The sequence below is a fragment of the Lingula anatina genome, chromosome 1 (genome assembly GCF_051362555.1).
Source record: "Lingula anatina isolate TDL-2025a chromosome 1, LinAna3.0, whole genome shotgun sequence".
NCBI classification, from domain to species: domain Eukaryota; kingdom Metazoa; phylum Brachiopoda; class Lingulata; order Lingulida; family Lingulidae; genus Lingula; species Lingula anatina.
This window is the reverse complement of record NC_141767.1, coordinates 18,752,109-18,772,920: the sequence shown is the minus strand read 5'-3', so window position 1 is coordinate 18,772,920 and position 20,812 is coordinate 18,752,109. Positions and strand designations below refer to the sequence as shown.

The window sequence follows — 20,812 nt, the reverse complement described above, 5'->3', positions numbered from 1 at the left end:
AGTAACATTGCTGGGTATTGTTCAAGTAAGCACATCTGCCGCAATTTCAGTTTTCGACCGAGTAGCACAGGTGCGATTTTAACGCAACGGCTTAAACTTAATTAGGTGCAGAAATGCACACATTAGAATAGAGTAAACAACTTAACGAGCGTATGTTTATCCATGTTAAAAGACCGATATAGAGGAAAGATTGCATTATTTCAAGACGGTGCACGTTTTTGCTAGCAAATTGAAGCATTCCGACAACTACCTTCTGAGCCAGAGAAGCAGAGTTCATCAAACGAATTCGGATTTGCAGTTTGAAGAGTTGTATATATCTGCTGAGTTACATTGCGTGAATATTTTCCTCTCACCATTCCAGCAAGAACACTTGACCATTGTAGCATTTACCCTGCAATAGCACGTAAAAGAAGCCTCATCAGTTTTAGTGTCATACCCTTAAGGCGGTGCACTAAAACAGGCGTATCACATTATTTAAAAAAACTTGGGTGGTCGTGCGTTTTAAGTTATCTACGCAATAGTTAATAATACATCTCCAAGCACATACACACACACACACCTGAATTTGAGGTGTGTAGACAGCCATAAAGCATCATTTTAACGTCAGTTAAACAAGACAATATTTCCACAAAAGTGGTACTTTGAATCCTTTGATTAAACTCCGCAATTCGCGAAGAAAAAAAAGGTTTCACATGGCAGTGTTGGCAGGCTCGCTTTTCTTTCGTTCAACACATACGTGGCACCTTTGCCCTACACAAGCGCCTTCCACGCCCAATTACATCCCCTCAGCTTTAGCGAGAATACTCAAATGAATATGTTGTTTTTTGGTACAACTACGATTTGTCATAATTATTTCTGTGCCAGTGCAGTGCCACGGGGGAAGCTGAGCTGTGTTCAAACGGTTCTTGAAGTTTTTGACATTTTGCCGAGTTGAATAGAAATTTATGTGCTTCATGGTATCGAAGGGCGAATGTTAATGAATGTGTGTTGAATTTTTGCTTTGAAATAAATGTTGTCTGTTCTGTTGAAGATTGACAAATGTGGTCCATCGAGTTCGTTCTTTTGCTGAGAGAGAGAGAGAGAGAGAGAGAGATAACTGAACTTCAGGAAAAAAACTGAACAAACCTTTTAAACAAAACATTTATTAAAATGAGACCAAAATCTTAGTACAGATCAATTTCTACCTTCGGTACACATTATTGCTACTTTACTTTTTATCACAATATAGGAAATGAACATTTAGGCCTAGAATTATTTACATTTGGATATGTACAACTCGGACAACTCCACTATAAGCACCGTTTCTTTCAGTGGACCATTGTCTTCAAATTACGTTATGATATGTTGGATCTGGCTATTAACGCAATTGTGAAGATGGTGTATGTCTTTCACTTTTTCGAAGCTCCTATTTTTGTTGACTAATTTCATTTCAACCTCTTCCATCGTATATAAATCTCATATTTGCGTTTTCATTTTTCACATAATATAACTTGCATTATACTTATCTGAAAAGATCAAAATAAATTATATACAAATTTAACATTAATGACCATTAATAAACAATTCGTAATGGAACTATTTACAAAGATCTCTTTTTTTTCTTTTGTCATACAACCTTTCGTAGAGATAACCATTCGCTTTGGTGAAATTAATTCATTTTTCCATCACCAGCATCTTTCCTGAACCGCTTACACCGACTCGGGTATCAATGCGACAGCGGACTACCGCTTAACGCAAGATACCCTTGCCATCAATGACACCAAGACTACTAATCTTTTATACATTTTTGCGGGCATAAGTGCAAAATTTTCCTAGAACATTTCAGTGTACCAAAATTAAGTGTCATCAGCAGTAATAGACATGTGCCAAATGTGTCTCAGCAGCATTTACGAATTCGGTGCCACAGGTCCCTATTGTTATACTACAAACAAGAACGGGAGAACGAACGGCCCGCTTTTTGGTTCAGAGAGCCTCCTTAAACTTGGCAGTGTGTTACAAGGATTCCCCTGTGGTATACCACGGAATGAATGATTGTCGCGTCTAATGATTTTGCAGACCTTTTCGCCTTCTGATTCTGAACTGTTTACTGGACCTCATTGGTGATCATGCTGGGGCTTTCGTTGGGTTTCACCATCATGTTGGCATATTTGAGGGACGAGTGGAGGTGAATAGTATTCCACTGGACTCCATTGCGGACAAAGTAATTGTTGTGCTTTCCTTTCTGGTAGTACACCCCATTCAGGTGAGATTCAAAGCAGCTCTTGAACCACCAGGCACCGCGATAATGCTTGGCGCAGTTGTCATAGTAACGATCGTCGTTGTCTCTGTCCACCGTGCTGAAGGGCTGTCCATCGTGGTTCTCCCAGTAAGATGTCAGAGAGTCCCCAGCGTTGCCATGGTAACCTTTCACGCTCAGCTTATAGAGGTCGCTCTCGGCTCCGACGCTGAAGCTGTCATATTCTGCGTAGTACGATTTGCCTTCCCAAGTCTCCATCTCGATGCGGAGTTTATAAGCACCTAAAAGTATAATAAAGATTAACGCGTTTTGGGGATAATCTTAACTAAAATCAGATGGTGCAAATACGCCCTTTCCAAAATTAACTATCTAACCTTTAGAGATAAATGTTTGTGTGAAGTAGTAGAAAATCGATGTTTATGTTCCTAAGCACCCCATTGCAGAACTAAAAAAGATCTTATACATGAAAGCGTCTTGCAGATTTTTATTGCTTATTCCTTCCTGTATGCTTGCCTCTTGTACCACGTCAGCGGACTTACAGCTGCCCTTTTCCCGAGCTCTTTCCCCATAGTGTCAACGGGGCCACTATACAACTTAATTTACGATGGCGGGGAGGCTAATTTTACCTTAAAATGTTTTTTCGGGGCCAGTAACACGCTGTCAAAATTATACAATCAAGTACGTTATCAACCTTAAAATATCTGCCGTGAGCAAATCTCAATTTTGGCATTTGAGTGGTGTTTTTTTCGGCCGGGGTATGTTTAAGAAATAAAGGATATCTCTCTCCCATGGATATGCATGTAGCTCAATCTCGCCCGTCCTAGAAATCAAATACAAGAGTGAGAAGAAATGCGCATGAGTGCTGCACCCGTGATACTGAGTGATAGTTTAACTCTGAGCAAGTAACTTCATTCGAGAATATCATACCTTGTGAAGTCAGATCGTGGATGTGATCGTTTCCTAGCCAGAATTCTCCCTTCAGATCCCCAAAGCCAGTTTTGTAGTCCTCCCACTTGCGGAAGAAGTTCACAGATCCATCTTGCCTGCGTTGAATGACTGTCCATCCTAAATGAATAAACAAATAAACACAAAAATGTAAACAAATTGTACAGATTTGAAAATCTGGAAAGATAATTTTTGACAGAACTACGTCGCAGGAATAACTGGATGTTTTGAATAATGACTGAGTTATAAAAATCTTAAGAAAGCACTTGCACTTTAACATTGTGAATTTAAAAAAAAGCAACATAAAACGCTGTTCGAATATGTCACGTTACATGACATGCGCTTGAAGTGTATTTATGAGACATTTATGAAAGGGTTACTACTTTCTTTTCGGCCGACTAGACTTGATCAATCTGCAGCTCATGGTTGGAAGTAATAACCTTCCTAATCTCTACCACGTGAGACAGTAAGGCGTGTTGGCATTCATGCTATTATTTTTGGTATCACTATAGATATTAAATAACAAAAAACATCCCAGCCTCACGCAATGCAAAATGCCCGTTTTTGAGCCCCATCTCAGACGTGGCATTTTAAGTAGTTCGTTTTACCTTTGCCTTATTGATAATAGAAATAAATGAAAATGGTACAATAACTAAATAAAGACGTCTCGGAAACCGACGCCTCTCATATCAAGATTTACAAATGACTATAAAAGTCATTCTGATATGATCATTTTTACATTTCCGTCGTTTTACTCTTGTGGTGAAATTGCAGTCTCCTCAACGTTTCGATTCAAACCCTTTCCTGGGACATGTGTCAATCCGCTTTACTGGTAACTTGCCCTTTCGACATCACACTCGATATCATATCGCATTGGTTTTTACATTATAAATGTATTAAAGGTTCAAACCACATAAAAAAAGAAGAAAAGAACCGATTGACTGCCTGGTTTGGCAAAAGACGAAGGTGCGGATATCCTACATATGTTCACTATTCACCTAGCTAATAGTAAATAAAAAATTGTGCGCAAAGTCATCGATGTACTTAAATAACATTATTGATGGCAGCTACAAGATGCTTTAGCCATGGTAGCATGCACATAAAGGTATGCTACGGCTAAATCCTTATGCTGAAATCATTTTGCTTCTTTCCTAGTTTCCACAACGGTCTGGTACATGTAACCTCAACCTCGGATTTAACATTTTGTGCTTACGTAACTTGTGAAAGTTGATAGTCGAAATCAATAAGAAGAAAAACTATGCCCATTTATTTCAAAATTCACGCAGGTGGATTAAATATAACTTTCATATGCCGCTCGATATTTTAAACTGGATACCATAAGCTTAAAATTATGCCAATTATACGTAGTTTCACCAATTTCTAACAGTAGGAAATTGCAAAACCGAACTCAAGTTCCCCTAGTTCCGAACCTGCTCGTCTTTTATAGCAATTAAAGGTAACAAAACACCAACGATTTCCATATTTACGAGAAAAACAAAAAAACGGACAGCTTTCTTTTCAAAGGCCTGCCAATCAAGCCGCGAAATCCGAGAAATTACCTCTCTGAAAGATTTATCATCAATTGGTTTTTTATGGACTGGAATCTGTTCTGAGGGTTAGGCAACAGTTGACTGTGAAATATCTTCACACTGACCAGCAGCGAAAGGTTAAATAGATTGAACTTCACCGAAGTCAGTTGGATACCTTGCTGACCGGGGTGTTTTGCTGAGATGGCGGGATGGAGGGGAGGGGGGGCAGCTGAGTTGAAGAATTTTTCATTTAGGTTTTTTTTTCAAAAGAAAAGGTACTTTTTTGTTAGAAAATAAGAAAGTTTTGAGACCTAGTATGATAAAAGAACTGTTGCTGGTCTGTTGTCAGGGATAAATATATCATCTGTTTCCTTATACACTGTACATGGACGCTGTTTTATCCAAATATCACATTTCCTCTGAAAAACGTTTGCACCTGACAAAAATTAGATTAACGATCACGTGGGTTGAAGCACTCCCAAAGTCCTTGCCATTTAGTTTAAAACAACCGCTTTTTAATTTTAAGTTATTTAAAGCCCAGGAGCATTCTAAGGATGTTTTAGTCCCCAGCAATATTTAGTCGTCTCACACCTTTTCTTTGATCTTCATAATTACTAACGAAATACACCTGACGAAAATTAGATTAACGATCACGTGGGTTGAAGCATGTTCAGTTCAACTCCCACAATCCCTGCCATTTAGTTTAAAACAATCGCATTTTAATTTTAGGTTATTTAAAGCCCATGAGCATTCTAAGGATGTTTTTTAGTCCCCAACAATATTTAGTCGTCTCATACCTTTTCTTTGATCTTCACAATTATTAACGAATTTGCACCCGCATTTTGTCTCTAAATAGATAACATTCAGAGATATTCTTCCTCTCATAAGAGAACAAATATAGAATCTTTTAAGACTCCCCGTTAATCCGGGTTCCATATTTAACTTCTCAGTGATTTATGGCGCATAATAAAAGGAAACTAATGTTTTAAAACCCTTTACAAGCCGCTTAAACAACATACCTGACATTTCACCGTTTCTACCTATCACAGTTTGTAAGCCATTTGAGTAGCGCCAACATAACAGCTTTTTGATATCTCTTTTCAAGCTGAATTAACAATTACATTATTCCGGAGTCTTTGCTTACCTGACTCGTTGGTAATCCTGCAGCAGGCTTTGAAGGCGTGGTCGGTGTCCGAGGGCTGAATCATGATGTAATATTCCCCTGGATATCTAAGACCTCCATTCTTGTAAACCTCTTCGCAATCTAAAAGAAAATTAGTGCGTAAATAAAGGAAACAAGGCTGAATGAGTATGTCGTCGAAAAGATGCCAACGGAAAATTGCATTAAAAAATCTTGACAGACAACAGATCTAGTTTATACTCGAATGCGTATAATAAATTCCGATAAGCTGAATTATGCAGGTAGCAATTACGAATTCAATACACCACGTTGGCAATGCATTATGTTCTTTTCATAGAAAGAAAGAAGTATTTGTACCTTGTGTATACAATAAGAACAGCCGCTGCTATTGTCGGCGGTAAATGTAAAACAATATGATAAAGATTGGCTGAAAATAATTTGATAAGTTGAACCGTAGATAAACCAAGCAACAAGCATCTCATCAAGTGCAGACAAGCTCTACGTGAAAGCGCTAAAGAAGGGCGTTACACTGAAGTGAAATTAAGGGGGTCTATAAAGTAACTAACCCTGCCTTTTGAGTAATGCATGTAAATCTCTGTTACTGTGTGGGATATTCTTTTCAATAAGATCTTATCCGAACAAAACCTGTCCACGACAGGAAGAGAAGAAACCTGGATAATGCCAAATCACCATTGCCATAAAAAGATTCATAACATTAAATGATGATACACAGCTAAAAAGAAAAAAACTTGGGAAGACTATTTTATCTGAAGCATCAGGTTGGAAACTATCGAGACAGATTACAGTGGCTTATGTCTTAATTCCTGGTACCACTTATCACACAATTACTTATATATGTCATCTTAACACTTACCAAGTGTTAGGAGATCGGCCAAGTATTAGATTGATCTCCGATAATGCGCAAGGTGGTATTTTCACTAATCATGGGTATTAAGAGCGTTAGCCTTTGTAATGTGATATAATATTGGAGGGCTGTCAGTTTCTGTTAAAATTACAGATTATGCAGTAAATACATATCAGTATATCATCAGAATTAATTTGCGCGACAGCATAGGTTAGGCGACTGGTGCATTTCTTCAAGGTCATCAGGAATCAATGTCAAATAAGTGCAAACTGGAGGGCCCATAATTCATCCTGTCGATTAAAACTATAAGCTAAGACCGTAAGATGAGACCAACTGTTGGGGCTGTTGATCAAGCAGTGGTCGATGTATTAAAAAGCTGACTTCAGCCATAGACACCTTTATTAAACTTCTTCCTTGGCCACAGTCATCTATCATTCAATCCCCCTGGTGAAAAAAATGAGTGATGAAATACGTGGTCATAACTCACATATCTACTGGTAGACAAAAGTAAAAAAGAGTGCACATATCCAGTAAGGAAATAAAAATGTCAAAAATAATAATTCTCTACTGCCTGTTATTTGTTTCAATGTTAAGTTTTTTTAAAACCATCTTGCATATGGTGCGAGATAGCATTATCACACGGTTTAAAGCATCGACTACATGAAGAGGGCCTTCCTCAGCCGTATTTGCCTAAAACGTGATAGCCGAAGAGGTGTGTTCCATTTGATTGAACATAACAGAACAACGGGTGGTTCAATATACGGACATATATTAGATCCATCTCCAACGTTCAGTTGCTTTTAACGGTAGGCGATGCTAGAAAATATCAGGAGGGACGCCCATAATTAAACAATTAATGGAAAAATTGTTTTTATGCATTGATTTGCAAGGTAGTAAAAGTGATGATGAGATCTAGGATCTGGCCTAGTGTAAGTACACATTTACTTAAGTAATTTGCACTATCTTCCATCTTCAGACGGTGCACGTGGTTTGTATTAACGACAGGCCAATGCACCCAAGCGCTAAGGGACTCAGGTGCGAATATGAGAAACCATTATTTCTGAGTAACAACGACATGAGAGATCATTACTTTGGTTGCAGTTTACGGCGGCAGCGTTGGTGGTCCGAGTTAAAATAAGCTTTTAATTAAAATTCAGGCCCAGACTTGGCTGGGAGATAGGTGAGCCATCCCGTCTTTCAATATTTTCCTGCAAGGGTGCCCAAGAATGAAGTTATTGGTTGCACCGGGCGTATTCTCCGGAGTCCTTAAGTTTGAGATTGATGGGCCTTACGTAAACATCCTTCTTCTGTTTTTTTTTTTTTTTTTTTTTTTTGCGAAGAATACCTTTGGATACCTCAAGATAATTTCCCAGGCGACAAGTAATTCCAGAACATGACGATTCAAAGGAAAAACTCATTAAATTCACTGTCAAGTATTTGGTTTTGATGTTTCATTCAAACGCAATTTTGTAAGCAATTTGTCCGTTTGGCGCCGGTTGATGTAATACCCTCGCGTTTCCAATGCCCCACTAGAGATTTCAAGATTTTAATACGATTTGCTGTACCTTTTTAATGTAGTTTATATTAGGACCTGTCATCTCTGAACAATATAGTCGTAACTGCTGGACTCTAGGACCATTAATGCCAAGGCGGCAAAGGGATGAAGGTTGACAAATGACCTTACGGTTGCATGATCACAGTATCATAGGTAGACACAGGTGGCAATCACCTAACACTTTCTCTATCACCTCTTAATGCAGTCCTAACAATAGGATTGTCCATCGGTGCTTGGAACGAATTCTCCAGCATCGACTTGACATGAAACCTATTATCAATCTCGAGTACTTTGCAATTGGCTTGGAATGACATTTGAAAATATTCTTATGTCATCTTAATTTAAGTGTTGTCATATAGCTTATACTGTCGCCAAGCTTTGTCGCATTATGTACGTTGTGACAAAGTGTGTTGTTAAAACCTAGAGTATGGAGAATGTTACGACGTCATTACATTTCGGAGGGCAGACAGTACGTTTACAGACGTTAAAAACTAGCAACACAAGCTATCTCGTCTGCGCCACCCCAACAGAGGTTCTGCAAGGAAACCAAGAATTTGACATTTTGAAAGCGATGCAAAAATGATAAGGTGTATTAGGCCAGAAATAACCGAACTGCCTCACAACACTTCCTTCTTTACAAAGTGAACATGGTCCATAAATACGGTTCAAAACGGGTCGTTTTATTTTTTTAATATTGTGTAAACTTAGGAGCCGTACTTTTTTATTTCATTACACAGTATCCAATGGATACATAAATGTATAAAAAGATATCATTGCTGTACCCTTTTCTTTTTATCATGCAAAAGCTTTCCCTCATCAATTAGAGTGAAAATATTCAAGTTCAAAAATATTTCTGACAACAATTTTAGATCATAAAACAATTTCAGATAGACTTAATTTGGCACACATGGTTAAGACTAAGAAAAACATTTCATCAGATGTCCAGGGAGGCTCCCAATGACACTGGGAAATGTAAGATCGAATCTCTTAAGTCTTTATTATTCTTGTCTTCTACTTTGTAGCACTTAAAATTAATTAGATTGTTGGATCTTTATGGGCGTGAAAGTATCGCCAATCGTGTCTACTTTTTCTATAAACAAATGGCACAAGGCTTCTTGGTAAGGCCCAGCATGGTCCACACAGTTCACAGGACAGTAAGGTTCGGTTCACCATTTTTTGGACTAAGTCTTTTTGCCCCGCCCCGCCATTTTACCTTACAACAACATCGTTAGGGTCAAATCCTCAAAAATTTGCTTCGGGCAATCTTCTGATATTTTGCTTTGAAAAAAATCCCCAATATTCCTTTATATTTGATTTAATTCATGTGAAAAAAACTAGTGTTACATTTTGTTGACTTTTGCCGCGGGACGTCTGTCGTGCCTCTGCCCTGGTAACAGGGACCCAGTGGGGTGGGGAACCTGAAAAATTTCAAATCATTCATGTTCCCGGACTGCAATGTAGAATGTGTGGCTCGCAATCGAGAACTCGGGCACCTCTGGCTGTCAGTCTGGCTGCGGATCCACTGAACCCAAAAGAAGTTCTCAAAATGAATGTTACATGCAAACAGCACGAGAAATGTGTAAAATAACTCATTTTACCAAGAGACAAATTTTCATAATCTGCCTTCAAAAGCAAACGCTTCCGCAATCGCCCACTTTTATCTGGATGAATAACTGAAAAAACACTGATACATAGCGAGTACACGATTAGGGTGGATAATTCGGCAGCTGTACTATTTTGACGCTTTTTTTCATTCTGTCGTTATGCGAATAGGAGAACTACAAAGGCCAAATATGGTATGCTTTTTTTTCAATTGGCAAATTCACAAAATTTCAAGAATTTTTAAGAGAAACCAGGCAGAATATTTTAAGCTTCTACGTCTGTCAAATGTGTCAGCCCACTGCATATAACCGAAAGCACCCATTGCTAGAATAGGTAGGAAAAAGAAACCGATAATTACGTTGCTAAATTTCTGTTTCTGTTAGAAATTGATTCGTATTACTAGAAAATAGCTATCGGATAAAACTCCTAAACGAATAACTTTGTATTAATTTGAACTAAAGCATCCCAGGCGATGATAACACACTTTTCTGCTCCAAATCTGTAGACAATATTTCTAAAATCTTTCGTTTAAAGTCTTTTTGGCATGATATATTGGGGCTTTAAATCAAGGCAGATTAATTATCCTTTCGCTAACTTTGTACAAAGAAATCTCTGAGCCTGTTTGCTGAAGGAATCGATTTATCTTGGACAGGCGTTTTGACCTTAAGTTCGCTACAACGTCAAACTTAAAAGCTTTCCACTTCTCCGGGTATCTCCTTAACGCAGACGCCTCAGACGGAGTAATTACACTACTTACCTGGGGGGATTTAGATTATCTGCCGTGTGGCGATCGAAGGGGAAACAAAGACTATCTATATTCTTTAGCTTCGTAAAGACGTTTCTTACAAAGGGTAGGCGGAAACTTGGAAGCCAAAACCCAATATCAGATAGTGCATTACATTTCCATGTTTTCAACATCGACTATGCTAACTGTTATTTTTCTGTGTTTTGGAGAGGTGATAATATACGGGTAATGGCTGACCTTCAACGTGTGAGATCTCCAGGAGGTTAGAGTGAACACCAAAAGAAAACATAAAAACTGTCAAGGAGGGAAAAAAATCAAAACAAATGGTGCATGGAACAACAAAATATACCGGTGCGCATAGCACCGTTAGAGCCTATTAAAACATAAATGAAAACAAAATTAAAATAATACTAACATAAAATTCATAAATATCTGGATCTAAAAGCAACAAAAGCAATAGCATGGGTATTGAGCAGTGGGGGCAAAAGCTACAGAAGTGTATAAAAAATTAGTGGGAATTTTACAGTCGAATGTAACGTGTTTCTGATACTGCTGCACATGTAGCAAGTAAATGGAAAAGTTAACTGTAAGTTAAAAGTATGTTTATCGGCATAAGGATGCACAAATGTGGTTAAGTATCCCTAAACCCTTTACTACGATTCTTTTCAGGGATGATAAGTTATACATTCATGTTGTGAGCAAATAAAAAGCCTATCTAACATGCACCCAATCAACTTACTGTAAAAACAGAAGCAGATACAAAAACGGCTAATGTGGTGCTGAAGGGGGTGGGGAGAAAGCAGTGACAAGTAAAAAAGCTACTGACCTTTTGGAAAAAGCGGCACAAATGGGACATCTGTCGTCTCCACCTTCGCTGTTGGGGTAACGTGGGCCTGGGTCTGTGAGGGGGCTTGTTTAAGGGACCCCAGGGAACTGGTAAGGTTCCCAACCAAGGCCTGCAGCCTCTGGACGTCGGACTGCAGGTTGTCCATGGTGCTCTGCTGGCGAGCCATCTCATCTCGCAGGTGTTTGATGACCGCTGACTGTTTTGTTTCCTTGTCTTGCACCGTGTTGAATTGTTTGTTAAGGTGATGTAGTCTATGGCTGAGAGTCCGCATTTCTTCGGACTGATTTTCATTTCGTCTCCTCTCTTCCATGATGAGAGCCGTGAACCGCTGTTCCATCGTCAGCATCCTCCTGTTTGCCGCGTTTTCCAAGTTCGTGATATTGGCACACGTGCATTTACCGTTCAACTGTCCTGCCTGTCCGTTCTGAAAGGTGCTGTCATACAGCATCATATCCTGGGCCAGCACGTGCGACATGAGCACGAGCAGGGAGGCCAAAGCACGCACTCCACTTGCGTCCATTCTCAAACCCTCTGTGTAGCGATCAGCTGAGTTAGTGTATCAATCCCAGACCGAGTTCTGTTGAATGCCGGAACCTCTCGCTGTTCCTTAACGTAGCACAGGTGATCTTCACTTGAGAAGCTGCGAAATACAAGAAATATATTTGTAAATAAAGATGAGGCACAAGTCCAGTTCTTAAACCTAGAGATTTATCCGTAAGTCAAATTCAAACATAAACCCCGTGAGCTAATTTCTTCACAACTTTGTCTTATCTTCTGGCTGACCAAATAATGCCACGTATTCGCGACTTACGCGTCAAGGACTTGTGAATAATGCTGCTTGAAAAGAGGCTTAGTTTATCGAAGTTCTGCAGAGCCTACGTCACAGCGAGCAAAACAGCGTGGCTCACTCGGTTATAATAAGCCCTAAACACCCCGGTGAAGAAAGGCCCAATCACTGACGGCCGTTATTGCGGTGTACGCAGAACTTCCCGCACTGCTTCTGCAAGATTATCTTTACCAGTCGGTAGAGCATCCGGCAGGGAATGGGGTGGGTGACGTTCTACACGACCTCTTGTGAGCAGTGATGTTTTTGGAATATATCCATACAGATACACGCTTTGTCTCTGCACTATCGCTGACAGCTCCCTTACGGCGAAATGAATGTGAAACCTTTCTATCGGTAGAAAGTTAACGGAGGATGATAAGCCGTATCATTCATGTCTTTGTAAGCGTGCTATTGAAACAGAATTGCCCTCTTCACACTACTTTATTACTTTAACACAGTCTAGAAAACAACATCAAACGAAATCGCACCGTTCTTCCGAGCCTCATCTAACAGGTTTTAAAAAAATTGTTGTCAGCATTGAGTGATGAATGAGGATAATCATGAACAACAAAGGTTCTAATTATCGATGCCAGAGGGTAAATATCAACTGCTTTCCATTCAATGTGCCATCTTTTTATTCTTTTCGTACCAAGGCGTGACAGTCCCTCGACTCCCGTGCACCGAGCAGGTGTAATAAAACCGCGTTTGCTGTATAGGTCGGTGCTAAATCTATCTGAACTAAAGTTTTGAACCAATAGTGTTAACTGCAATTCAGTCAACTATGCCAGACCCCCACCCCTGCTCCAAAATAATAAACCGAAAATAATTTGCCTAAAAGGCAAGCTGTGTACCCATCGGCTTAATTGCAATGAACTTTAAGATAAATCGAATCCGGACACGCCCTTTGTTATTAGGCGTACATAAGAAGACCAGACTGTTCTCCCTTTCCACATTCCTGTCTAATCGAAGACGCAGTTCAAAAAGAACGTAACACTTAGTTCACACTTGTGTCTCTCAAGCACAATGCTGTTAGCTCTTACCATAAGCTGTTGACAAACATGCCGCATTTTCCTTAAAAAATGTCGAGAGCGTCAGTATTGGGGACCCCGAGGCTCGTTGAACTAAGCGCGTGCGGAACGTGGTGGCATGTTTGCACCTAAGGCTTGTCGATTTTTTTTTTCGGCCGCGCTTCAGTTGATCGTTCGACCAGCGCGCAATGAGCCCGGCTAATCAATGCAAGTCATAAAGTGCGTGCACTTCGTCAACCCTGGCCAACACATGCAGATTTCATATTTGGCCTTTGTCTCACCTTAGGAACACAACTAGATGGTTAACGAACGTGGTAGTTTTGCGAAGGTTCGTAAGCTAAAGGTCATACGGTGTCATTTTCTAAATGTATTTTAAACGGCCAATTAGCGGAGAAACACCCTAACAAGAAGTCGTTAGCTGATGAGGACTTCTTCATACTGTCCTCTGACAGGCGACATTTTAAGTAAACATTTCTTTGTGGTGTGCGGATACGCACACAGCTACCGGTAAAATCCCCAGTTACAATAAGTGCCACAATATCTGTGCAAGTACAAAAAAAAAAAAAAAGACAGATAGCGGTAACCACAGGATGATGTGCTGCTGATATTTTTTAAAGGGGGTTCTAACATGTTAATGAACAACCCAGAGCTTATAGACTCCAGTCAATTCTGATCCACGTAGGACTCAATATGAGCGAAAATATAACGAGAGGTATCGGATTGCAAAATTATTCTGCGGCCCATCGGAGCATCACAAATAAGCATGGCACACTTGCATGACCCGTCTGTCTCCTTTCCCACGAGGCTATCCTGTATAAAGTACAATAGATTATCGTGATAGGACAATAAAAGAAAAATAGCTTTATTTTCTACACTAGAAGAAGATAAGTGCCCGCAAAGTGAGACGAAAACATCACAAACAGTTATGGAGACACCTGTTTGAATGCCTTGGGTATTTCAATAATTGGAACAGACCAAAGGTGACTTATGGTCGCCAACAAAAGGCAGAGGTTTGAAAATTGAAGGAAAAGGCCCATTAGAGCAACCCAAAGGTCCAGGACTTATTATTCAGAAATGTGATCGTTTCGGTATACAAGCACCGCAATGACACTTTTTGCATGAAAATATTTATCAGTTTCTAAGAGACGAGTATATACAAAATATTGGTGCCGCATTTCATGTGAACGTCTCATATATTCTTGTCCTCTAAGTGCAAACATTTAGTATGATTCAGAATCTGTGGGTATTTTGCAAAAAACGGAGTTATATAATGATAGCATTTGAGTCTGAGGTGCTTGCTTTAGGCAATTCATTCAATGATCTTGGTGATATCGAATATTGGTCTTACGCCAGCATCTGCTAAAAGGGCTTTTCACCGGGCGGTTTTGGTAATAGTATCTGTCAAGAAGATAACCCCTGATTTCGAGGAAATCGGGGTTTTCTAATTATTTCGGTTCAGTTGGGAATATCAGGATAATTCAAAACTCCGTGACGACTATCAAAGGCTTTACCTCCAAGAAATGTTAAACGGTCTACCTTCCCGATGGACTATTTTCCTCATACATGTGCCAATAGCAGTATGACTAGTTTATGATTTCGTTTAGATCCCTAAGTTCTCCCTGTTACGATGCATTGTATTACCACGGTTTAACTATTTCCAGAGAGTAAAAAGGAACGGGGGTTTCTAGCGCTTGAAGCCTAATCGTCTGAAGGGCGGATTGTCATCCTGTATCAATATTCTCGGTTGGCATCTACATCTGCCGATACACAACAGCCTGTTTACCATTCCAACTAAACAATCACAACCAGTTTACCTACCTATTACCAGCAACTTTTCTTTGAACCAGTTAATCTGGGAATCGGCGTGTTGCTCGTGGTTACCTTCAAGTGTGAACGAATCAACAGGTCAGACCTTTCCATTACCCTTCTGTGTTTTTCTTCAGATAAAGTGTTGCCTAACTGTAATGAAGGCCACGGCTAATCGTAACAAACTGACCACTTACCAATTATATTATCATTGCAAACTCTCGGATAGAAGTATTTTTCCGTGTTTGTTGGGCGTGCGTTGCGCGCGTGTGTGCGTCACTTTGCCCAGCGGGCACCCCAGCTCGGTTTGCTCCAGATAGCTCAAATACCGATGTTATAGCCAACTGCTACATCCAGCAGGCTGTAATTAACGGGTACGACTCTCCACGTACAACCTGCCGGTGCTTTACAAGACGCAAGGTGATCAATATACGTCGACCAATGAAGAAAGCGCACTTAAAGTCACCGTCACCGTATGCTTGCTAAAATCAATCTCTTACAGACGCCGCTTGGTCAGCGGCACATCAAAGTCCCTATGAGCGCAGAGATAACAGGTGTTATTCTGTTGTGCAATAATGGAGAGGCGGTGCAAACCCATTATAGCCAGTGTAGAAAATGAAAGCTATGTAAATTCTCCCTGTGGTGCAACACCATCCAAGTTACACGGTGCATGAATTTGAAGTAAATTGCTGACCATAAACATTATTACTGCACTGTGGTTTAGGGCGACGTGCCTACCCATGTATGCAGATGCATTTTGAATTTCATTTGATCCGAGGAGCAGCGAGTTGATATGCGGATAATTACTCCTGGATTGTGATTGAAGTGCCTTCAAATGCCAATCAAACGCGTCTAAATTAATTAGCCAAATGACTGTAAACTTGATTAAGTCATAAGCAAATTTCAGACAATATGAACGCAAAGGCTTCACTAGGCAGCGCAGCCAATAGATTTGATGTGATTTCTACGACGCTGACCTACCACAGGATTATATCTTAACACAGACAGACGTTTGAATGAGGTTTACAATTACTTTCCATTTTATTTGATTAGGAATAAACATGTTTTTAGAGACAACAATCAACGGCTACTGTATACAAACTCCGTACAATCGAACCCACCTGACTGCACGACCGTGGCGGCCATTGTGTGTTTAGCGAATAAATATTGAAGGTTGACGCACAGTGTAACTTTCTTCAGGAGAAAATAAGTTTTGGGATTGTATACACTCGGCGGCGCTTTTGATGCGCTCTACATGTAACACTTTTAACGTAAACTTAGGCATGTGCGTCTGCGACGGGGGAAAACGTGCGTGGCTCGCTCGGGGTTTTTGTAAGAGGCACAGAGCCAATTTCTCGCCGATATTTTAAGCCCTCTAAGCAGCCGTCGGCCAGGTATAGAATCTGATTCACCTGTGCATATTCTTATGAACTTGTTGAACTAGCACGCTCCGTCTGAAGTGGCCAATTAATTTTGAAAAATGCGACTGCAAATGAGCTTCGGCGATTTATCGCGGAAAACACCCCGCTACTACATCTCATCCATCATCAACGAGTCGGCAGGCACCAGAGATCTTCTCGGCACTTCGGCTACCTGTCAAAAATTACGAAGCTTTTGTGCAAGTTTTTCCGGCTTAGGTCTATCCTTTATTTGATAACGTTATGTCATCTTGATTTCAAAGAATTCCCCTGACGTATTTCACGGAAAGGATCAGTAAATATTGACGTAAGTGTCTGCGCAACCGTTTCCCCGTCGTCTACTCTAGCTGGACGTCCCATCAAGAAGATTTCCTTGTATCCAAGATAACAGCTTTGAAGTTGATGATGTATTTCTTCTACGTGGTAATTTCGAGTAAAAACCCCTCGAATAACTGCTGCATTATATCATGTAGATGTAATTGTTTTCTTCCTGTGCGAAAACACCACACTGAAGATAAAGGCATTCGCAGCACAGACAAAAAATTTAGATCATAACCAAATTTTAAATCATCACCATCCTTTTGAACTGAATGGAGCAAATGAAGAAAATCTGTTCTATCGCGAGAGACTGTTATACAACGATAAAATGTTTATCATTGAGATTTAGCACGACTGTGAGGGAAAGAAAAACATGTCTGATGAGAAATATTGGTGGGATATCTCAAACACAAAACCTCCACTACACCACACTATGACGCTAAAAGGCTGAAATCCTGATAGCTTGTTAACAGGGATGTTAATCAAGACTTAAATTTTGAACAACGGGAATAAACACTCTTATTTAGTTTCTGGCCATGAATTGTCGGTGTTCATTTTCTTCAAAGTGACTTTTGTTTTTCTAACCTAAAGTGGTGTGTTGTTTCACACCTTTTACCAAAACAGGTTTTCGTCATGCAGTTCGCAACGTGTTGCGCATTGTGCGGCTCGGCGTGATTTTTTTCTTATCACCTTTCCATATTCTCCGCAATAATATTGATTCCCTGTGGGTTAGAGCAATTTTAAGTTTCAGAATTACGATCTGGAATTCTCAGTCTTAATATAGCTCACTGTTTTTACACAAGTGTCCTAAACCCTTGGACCGCTACCCTCTATTGATTTGATATATCACCAGTAACATCCAAACAAGAGAGCAAAGACAATGACTTGAAAAAACATGCCCATAAAAGAGACAAAGCAACTGCACCCATAGAAAACATCCTGTTTTGATGTCCCGACTGGGCAACGGGAAGATTTAACGACACAAACTGAATAGTTTACGGCATACCTTACGGCTTTCAAGCCTGTGTCGTCGATTCGCCCAGGATCATAAAAGACAACGGTGTATTATTAACAGTAATTGAAGTTATGATTAATAAGACCAAAAGCGCATATTAACCTCAATTTTGCGTTTCAGAATACAAGAGTGACAAATATCCTTGGACGTCGCAATGATTCATACTCGCTGGTGGACAAATATTTCGGAACAAAGGCAAGCGTTACTGGCAGAGGAATGTCTTGGAAATGCGACATAGAAGAGAGAAATTTCTATCAATACATCCAAGCAGTGGGAATTCATAAAAAAAACCTGTTTGCATTAACATGGAAAGAATCGATTAAGCCCCTCCTCCAAAAGTTCAATAGATGAAAAAAAGTGATTAAGGCAACGTTTCTGAATACTGTTTTATCACCGAAGAACATATCATAAACCAGAAACGGTAGCAACAGCAGAAAAAGTTACTCCACTTCTTAGCAAGCATAAGTTAAATGGTTTGTTTAGGGTATATATGTCGGGTGATGACAGTAGTACGTTTGGCTGATCGCGTTACAGATTACCGGCTGCATTATGTTCGTAGCAGCCGTCAGTTATCAACTGCTGAAATTTCCAATAAGAACTCTATACATTTTGACAAGCTTGTCGACAGGAAGCAATCCATGAAGCCAAATACCATGAAACAACGAGAATATGATTGAACCGCAGATGGAAAATGAATAGCCTTGTGGATATTGAAGCAGACAGGTCTATGATTCAAAATATTATAACGAATACACTGTTGATAAACCATAAGTAACAACTAAAATGAAAATAACAAATGAAAAAAATAATAGATAAAATAAAACCACAATGAAACGCATGCAAACGGGTTTTTGTTGACTCTATTCTTCTAAGTAACACATAATAAGCAAATGTAAACAAAATCAGGGATGAATGAACATTAACAAACCCGAGAAAAACACTCTAAAAACACTCAGACAAATAAGAATTGAAAAGTTTTTCCAGTCGCAGCGTGAGTTGAACTGCAAGAATGAGCGCCTGATAGCTGCATCGAACCTTTGCAGCGTGAGGTCCCAGCCAACCGTGCAGTCAGCTGTGAGAAACTTTTAAGCATCAAGAACTGAAGAAATTACCAAGCTATTTACCACCTACGCATCGATGAGCAGATTTTTTTTTCTCAAACGAGAATAACTCTTTTTGACCTCAGGTTCTCTCTTTCATATATAAACTCTTTTGCGGGAACAGAAACTCAAAGTGCAAGGCACCAAGAGATTTTGTTTAGTTTTTCGCCATCACCCGACGCTTGTAAAGATTAAACACGGCAGAACCTCCCACGGTTTATAGCAATAATAAGGCCCCTCCGGTTACCGAACAGCGGCGCCCGCTTCACAGTTAAAATTTAGCCGAGATACAGAATAACAATTTCATTTCTCCCGTGAAATATTAGACGAATTGATAAAATAGACTATCCTTAAAAACACAGTTATGTTGGGGTAAGACTATCCCCTGAAATCCGGGAATTTCCTGTATAATTACGCCATGCAGGGATGTGATTGGCTTAAAAAATCCCTGAAATCAGGGAAACTGCTGAATAATCACGTTCCTTCCATACCAAATAAATATTATTTATTGTTCGTGTTCATGTATCGCGCTTGCTTAAAACAACTTTTTCTAATTTTGTTTACTATACTAGGCAAGGAAATAGTCGAAGATGAACCTTTATGCAGACTGTGGTACAAGTATTTTCCGATAACCACATGTGACACCTTTATTTCTGTCTAATTCAGCTGGACGACCGCCCAAAATGAACATGTTGAAGAAAACCACTTACCTGTCGATTTCACTCGCTGTGCTATGTCCTGTGGTAATTGACCTGCTTTTCTGCTAGTTATCCGTACGTGTCTGCGTGATCGTTCGCTCTGACGGAATATATGGGAACTACAGCTACATAAACACTGACTCAGACTTTCTCTAAGGCGCATGCTCAGTGAGTTCCTCCACCACTGTCCTGGCAGCAGTTCTCTCATCGTAAAGTAACTGCGTAGCGTAAACCGCAGGCTGACCCTTGTTCACAGCGAATGACAAATTGTTTATGATTTAATTAATTTTAGCTATAGGAACGGGGCGTATGTTTTCTACAGACAGAAACATGATTCAAACTCTACAAATAAAAATAAAAAAACGGGTTTCAATTTGAGTTCCAATCTTCTAGCCCCCGGTCTAACAAAATGTCATTTATTTTCCGGTTCCTCTCACTTTTTTTTTATATTTTGTTTTTCCAGATGTGTCTTGCTATTAAATATAGATCATAACCACAGAAAGACAAAGGGACATTGAGCAGTGAGATTCCACAGAAAGTAAAAGGGGTCTGCATTTCAGACTTTTTCAATGGGTCATTGATACGGTATAAAACACACACGTGTTGTAAGACTGAGAAAAACGCCAAGACCACCCATCTGAATTTGCCCGCACGGTTTTGACTTTGACAAAAAAGCATCCCCTTCTAGTATTCCTTTCCCATTGAGAACCGCGATATAATTCTTTTTTAATTTTATGTTGTTATACTTTTGTTTATTTTCATTTCGGTGAATGCGAAATGCCACGTCCCACATTTTACGTTGAATGACGACCAGTACATACAGTTGTTCTACGCATTGCAACTGCACGCGTCCTATTACGCACCAACATCAGGTTATGATTGCTTTTTAAACGTCGAAACGACTCATCGCGATAGACCCTCCCTATAGATATCAGACTGATAAACAGAAGAAATGGTATTATACTGATTATACAGGGCGGGTTACAACTAAAACAACAGATCCACGTGGCGGACGGCAAGGCGTAGATGTGTGTCAGATGTCCTGCACGTGGTGCTTTCTTACCGGATTTTTCTACAGCTGTGAAAAAATTCAAGGAAGCAAATTAAAACAGAAACTGGGAGAGATGAGTCAAATGAG

At 39.8% G+C, this 20,812-nt stretch overlaps 1 protein-coding gene across 3 annotated transcripts; it reads right to left on the bottom strand.

Moving 5' to 3' along the window:
• Positions 1–1,122: 1,122 nt before the first annotated feature.
• LOC106168198 (fibrinogen-like protein 1) lies at positions 1,123–19,832 on the bottom strand. Of its 3 annotated transcripts, none has more exons than XM_013547164.3 (5): positions 19,687–19,832; positions 11,445–12,105; positions 5,855–5,974; positions 3,164–3,301; positions 1,123–2,517 (listed from the first exon to the last, which is right to left on the bottom strand). In XM_013547164.3, exons 2-5 carry the CDS (start codon positions 11,983–11,985, stop codon positions 2,084–2,086), a joined length of 1,233 nt encoding a protein of 410 aa, XP_013402618.2. In that variant the 5' UTR covers positions 11,986–12,105; positions 19,687–19,832; the 3' UTR covers positions 1,123–2,083. The 3 variants fall into 3 exon arrangements, with proteins under 3 accessions (XP_013402618.2, XP_013402620.2, XP_013402619.2); XM_013547166.3 differs by lacking the exon at positions 19,687–19,832 and adding an exon at positions 15,323–15,576; XM_013547165.3 differs by lacking the exon at positions 19,687–19,832 and adding an exon at positions 12,277–12,462.
• Positions 19,833–20,812: the final 980 nt, after the last annotated feature.

Coding starts and splice junctions, on each gene's coding strand:
- LOC106168198 (XM_013547164.3), bottom strand. CDS start 11,985: ATGGACGCAAGTGGAGTGCGTGCTTTGGCCTCCCTGCTCGTGCTCATG. Junction 5,975..11,444: donor TGTGCCGCTTTTTCCAAAAG/GTCAGTAGCTTT, acceptor ATTTTCTTTTAG/ATTGCGAAGAGGTTTACAAG. Junction 2,518..3,163: donor CCACGATCTGACTTCACAAG/GTATGATATTCT, acceptor TTATACTTTTAG/GTGCTTATAAACTCCGCATC.